The 6,000-nt window shown below is 44.4% G+C and overlaps 2 protein-coding genes across 2 annotated transcripts in view; one reads left to right on the top strand and one right to left on the bottom strand.

The window, feature by feature from the left end:
- Nucleotides 1-6,000, bottom strand: part of T265_10889 (hypothetical protein) — a gene marked incomplete at both ends in the record, with an annotated part of 72,230 nt that overhangs the window by 46,861 nt on the left and 19,369 nt on the right. The window contains 3 exons of the mRNA XM_009177387.1: nucleotides 1,252-1,330; nucleotides 2,410-2,727; nucleotides 3,354-3,632. Of these exons, the coding sequence (XP_009175651.1) occupies nucleotides 1,252-1,330; nucleotides 2,410-2,727; nucleotides 3,354-3,632 (676 nt within the window). The remainder of the gene's footprint in view (nucleotides 1-1,251; nucleotides 1,331-2,409; nucleotides 2,728-3,353; nucleotides 3,633-6,000) is intronic.
- The window catches only part of T265_10888 (hypothetical protein), a gene marked incomplete at both ends in the record, with an annotated part of 41,280 nt that overhangs the window by 19,666 nt on the left and 15,614 nt on the right, over nucleotides 1-6,000 (top strand). The gene's annotated exons all lie outside the window — the stretch shown is intronic.

The raw sequence follows: 6,000 nt of genomic DNA, 5'->3' as shown, positions 1-6,000 counted from the left end.
GGAATACTGCTAGGCTGCCAAAGCCTAGACAGGGAAAGTCGAGAGGCGGAGGTCGGATTCGAAACACGGACCTTCCGGTCAGTAAATCTGCGCTCCTTACCACTTGGCCATCTCGCCCCCTTTAAGAATAGTGGACAATTGTGATTCTAGCCTGCCATATCCCTTAAGACCCCATTAGACAAACCCAAATAGTGCAACCAGCAGATGATTAACCAGCTGAAAGCATATAAGCACCGAGGGTATCCGAGCCACTCGACGTGGTAGATAAATTTGTTTCCCTGGGCAGCTGTATAAGTTCCGGAAGACTGGCTGGAGATGAGGTTACTTGTAGAATCGGGGCAGCTTTTGCCAACCTCCGACATCTATGGCGCCGACGTGACGTGAGCCACTCTGTCAAGGGAAGAGTTTACACTGCGATGGTGCGATCCATACTGCTTTATGGATCAGAGACGTGGCCCTTTGCGCGCAGAGGACATACGGAAAATGTCAGTGTTTGATCATCGGTGTCTCCGCAGTAGTGGTCGGGTCTGGTGGGAACATCGGATTAGTAATGCTGAGGTACGCCAAATAGTCTGGGGAAAAAGGAACTCTCCCGCGATAGATGAATTACTCACGCTTCATAAGCTGAGCTGGTTAGGACATATGCTCCACATGCCACAATACCGATTGCCTCACAGAGCTCTTTTCGCCCAGCCCTGTACTAAGTGGAAGTAACCGAGAGGTGGACAGTGTATGACCTGACAACGAAGTATGAAGACACTAACGAGTAAACTTAGCCGGGTGGGCAACTGCCGCCTCCCTGGATGGAGACCCCGGGACTCAAATAATCAGTAGTTAATGACACTGGCGGAAATGGCCCAATCGCACAGTCAGTGGCGCTCGTGCATTTAAACTATTGCCCCCAATGCGTAGCTACCCGAACAAACTGAACACGTCTTCACCTCTAAGCCTTAGTTGTGCGCCCTACTTCCCCGTTTTCCGATGATCGAAACTGTAGCAGATGGAACCAATGTGCCTATGGCGCTGATAAATTGATTGACTGACCCGAGTGAACAAACATCGTGCCTGCAAAGTGTCCTACGAAACACTGATTTTCGTACTATTTCGCCTGGTCATAAAGCACCATGCTATCCATTTTCATAGAAATCGGACTCTCGTCGATATAAAAAATACAGACGAGAGAGAAGTGAACCTTCTAATGAAACCAGAAAAGTATACATCCCCAAAGGATGGAAAATTGCAGAAACTCACCGAACGCGACGGGCTGCGTTGAGTTGGCAGTATTGTTGACTGCAACATTGCAGGAACCTGTAGACACCTGCGATATCACCTTCAAGACAGAGGAAAGATTGTATGACTAACAGTAGTATGAACGTCATATGAACGTAAGTAAGGGACCGAATAATATAATTTTAAGCAATGAATAATTCAACCTTATCCAACCAGCAACTGAAAAACCAAAGTGTCTGTGGAATATCGGGGCATCCGTGTGAAAAAAGAACACAATTCAAAAATCAGAAAATGATTTCTCCAGGCATCACGTTATAAACCACAAGTAACGGTGCTAAGATAGCCCTACCAAGGAATCATTACAAACAAATCCGTGTATAACAAAGTGTGGCACTCCCTTGTCGGTATGTGTGGGCGATAATCGATGGATAGGATATTGTTGGAACACATTGCTGAATTTCCTGATGTAACCAGTCTTCAGAAGTTTTATATTTAACCTTTAGTGCAGCGGATGATGAGATATTAGGCAAAGCTCACCAAAAAAGTGAGGAAAATTCAGTATTCAATTTCCATTCCGTCATTCACGAGGATTAGGCCATAACAGCCGGATGACGAATAGTCAATTTCATAGGCGAAAGTTATAAAGGTGGGCGTTAACAATGTTCGAAAATCAATCCACATCTGCAGGCCACATACTGGGCCCATCGAACTGTAAACCAAAATCATCCAATAAGTTCTGCGGCATATTCGCGAAGTTAAATCGTACCTGTCTTGGTTCAAAAAAAGGAAATGACATGAAGCATAAGCACACTGCGTCCCTTAAGAACCGTTTTAGAAGAAATCTAATAGCAGCAGCTTGTATACGTATAAAAACTAATGTCAGAAAATCCAGACTCATGATGAATTTCTTCAAGACGACAAGCCCAAACATCATGAGAGCGGTGAGTACGCCATGTGCTTTGTATGGAGTATATTTCGAGATTTCGTGTTTATGTTGGTCCAGTTCATCTGAGTAGCAATAAAAGTTTGAAACCTCATGACGCGGCTTAATTAGAAGCTCTCGGCTACGTATGTGGACGAACCAGGTGTGTACTCTGTCGTTGTGGGTATAAAGTAGAGGGCAACCGCGTTCAACAGTATGTTGTTATATGTGACAAAAACGTAAGATGGTTAACTCACATCCTGCGGAACGCCTTGCGAATGCAGGTACGGTAGGAGGAATTGCGGGCATTGCGGTTGTGACAAAATCAAGGTGTGATCGTTCATATTCCCCGTGGTGGGATTCGCGGGCTCTGGATGTTGGTGTGCAGTAGCTGTTTCATTACAACAGCCACCATCTAGCACATTCAATTGCATTGGAGATGGTACTGTTGATGGATCTGCAATGCTTTTGGTCGACTCTTTTTCCTGAAGACGTTTGGATCGTCTCTTGAGAGTCCAGTGATACCAGTGTGTTGCAGCTTTGTACGCAACACTGAAGCAGTGAAAATTTGAGTTCTGAGGAAGAGACCAAGATTTTCGTCGCATAATTAAAACCCAAGATAAACTAAGTAGCGCAAACGAGACATTATACAACCATCACGAGAAATGTGGCCTGGAAAATAGACGGAATAAACGGAGCATCACTACACAACCTAGATTCTCTGCGACAACATCTGCTGCGACTTCAAAATGATTGTACGATACAACCAAGATACTACTTTTGAACACCTGGATCTGGTTGTCAAAAACGAACTGGTTGAAACTTATCAAGTGGATGTAACAGGGCCGGTCTCTTGTCACTTCAGCCAACAATTTTCACCGGTGACCTAAAAAACAAAGGACCACTGACTACAATTTTGAGCAAGGAGAGTATCAGCCGAAATTATTCTCTTGGTTAAGCCCATAACCAGAAATGAATTCCAACTAAATCGAAACATGCTAACAAGATGAATTCCTCCAATTAACAGTGGGTTATAAGGTGCAAATGCTTGTGACTACACAGCGGGTACGCTAAGTAAGGTTGCACTGAGTATGTGCCATATATTGATATATATGACCCGTTCAGCTGGGCGGCAGTCAGAATGTTCACGAATGTGACATCAGATGGCGTTGAGAGACGAAACCGAACATGCCCAACTGACCCAAAAATGATGACAGAAGACACGTTGTCGTTGCTCTCTCGTGAATACAGCCTTCTTCTTCCAAGCGCGGAATATTTCACCCGTCTTACGTTGTCTGTAATATACAATAGCGGTTTGACGCAGATTCCGTTCACGTCTGCGATCGTTGGACCAACGCAACCAAGCGGACCAAACACGTGCTTGTAGATAACAAGACCAACGACAAAGGGCGAGTGAATCCAGCTGCCGTAGGCGACGCGCTTGCTTATACTGATCAGACCAGGCGGTTAAAAACCGAAACTGAAAACAAGGAGAAGCGAGAAAAAACAGCTTGTAACGCGAAAGCATAGAATTCCTCAGGACATGGTAAAATGTAGAGAAAATCAAGAGCTCTGCTCCCTGATCTTAGCCCTTAAGTCTTTCAGCACCAAATTAAAACATGAGACGATACTAATCATACTTGTACCGTTGGAGACCCAAAGGAGAATCCGCAAATTCAAGGTCATTTTCGAGCCCACCACTCTTTCGAAAAGGGGGACTGGAAAAGACGATGAAAACCAGCCTGCTGAGTACAGAAAGCTTCCTAAACCGACAATCCATTGAGACTGTCTGATCACGTTTGGTGCGATTAAACCAGCCAAAGCAGTTGCCATTGTTTTCAGATCATCAACTCAGCGTAAACACTGCCTCGCAAAGAGGCTTTCAGCTTCTATGACGCATCACCCACTACGTTTGTCATAACACGCCCCAATCAATGCAAAATGAAGTGTGGCTGGATCTTCCCGGAAACTGACTAGTTCGAAGCAGGGAATGGGGGAAAACTATAGGCACTTGAACAATCGGTAGCAAGAGCGACTAAACTGGAAGCTTTCATGGCACGAACGGAAGGACAGCTTACAGGGCTTCTTTGGTTTTAATATCGAAATGCAAGCCTTTTAGCGTGCGTAAAATCTAAGGCATCATGCTCCCCTGATCAATTTGAAAAAGGCAGTGAGTACCACAAGGTCGCGCGATGAATTCAGCTCGTATACTCTTCCACCAGAAAAAGTCTAAGGCAAAATAGGATAGATTACTCAATGCAGCGTACAACATTTGGACGAATCCAAAACATGACCGTTCGAAAAACCAAAGCAGTCTCAGAGTGACCCTTAGGTACTTTAGGGCCTAGAGGACATGCATAAAATGACTAATCAATATGCCCTTATGGAGCTTCAAACTATGCGGCCACCTGCTTTGCGCTATGACACACAACGATGAATTGAGTTCAACTCTATGCCCGTGTCGAACAGATCAACGATTTGACCCCGGATTCGATCAGCGATGGGTTAGGGTCAGCTGAGGGAATACAGAGTTTTTTCTGGGCACGTGGTCCTTTGCTCTTGCTTCAAGTCTCTGGTCAGTTCAATCGATATAATCACTGCTGAAACTACAAGTGAACTGATAAATTCATTGAGTTATGGATAAGAACGAAGTCAGCATTTTGAATGGCGGCAGTGTGTATGCTTTCACACACGACCATGATGCATTGTAAGTCTGGTGCAGGGATATGTTTAGTGTTCGTTTAAATGAAATAAAAAGAAAATTAGGCGAACATGAAATAACCACACAGCGCAGTCTATAAGGAGATTCTGAGTAAAGACTCTCCACAGTCAAATGGATAAGCAAAAACGTCTTAAGTCCATCGTGACCATAGGCAGTACTACACACAAAGACAACTCAGTGCGTAAGATCGCATGTTTCATCAGCATCGACTGCTGTTTTAGTGTTATGGTGTACTTCATCTTTACTGTTTTTTTAAACCCAAATCAGTCATCTGCGAATTGAACTGGTAGATGTTTACAAACGTACAAACATGCGGAAATGGATGGAATCCTCCACTGCTGCTATCGCCACATTGAATACATGAAAAAAATGGGAACCGCATTTTACCAGCTGATAACTGTTCATATCATGTTACCGGGCTGACGCGGCTGATGAGCTCGAGAGGTGTCAGTGGTTAAGGCACGAAACTGCTAACCAATCTTATACGTATTGTTGTGTAAAGAATACTTCGGATTCCTGAGTATCATACCAACTGAAACATGGAGCGGCCTTTGCGCAGTGTATTCAGTTAGAGAATAACAAAAACAATACCAGCTAAGATTCAGATGAGTCCCATGTTAACTCCAACTCAATTTGCAAATAAAGACAAATTGAGTATGTCGAAAGGATAGGGAGTTTGGTTTATGGATGTAGATATGGTTTTGTCGCGGGAAGGAGCTGATTCTTCCAGCGCGCTAATGTAGTTGCCCGAGGTCGACTTAAGCATATCCTTCCCTATAACAATCAAGCCGATCCGCTTATGAGTATAAATAGAGAATGCTCACAAAAATGTGGTTTAATTGATGTCAGATAGGGTGCTCTCGGTCTCTTAGCGAGCGCCCATCGGTCAGTTAATCCTCGCTGAGACTAGATATTGCATGGTTCGGATGGGAACACATAAACTGCCGAGAGAACCGAACGATGGAGTAAGAGACACAAAAAGTGAGGGTGCCGTAGACTGAGGAGCTGCGACCGTTAGCATCGTGCATGAGATTACTTAGGTTTGCAGACAAATTAATGACGCGTCAAGGATGCATCCCTCTCGTAATTGGATTCGATTTGATAGGCGGGGCAGCAAAAAGGTTTA

Source organism: Opisthorchis viverrini (assembly GCF_000715545.1).
Source record: "Opisthorchis viverrini unplaced genomic scaffold opera_v5_419, whole genome shotgun sequence".
Taxonomy (NCBI): domain Eukaryota; kingdom Metazoa; phylum Platyhelminthes; class Trematoda; order Opisthorchiida; family Opisthorchiidae; genus Opisthorchis; species Opisthorchis viverrini.
The sequence above is the reverse complement of the archived record's forward strand: the minus strand, read 5'-3'. Positions and strand labels throughout refer to the sequence as shown.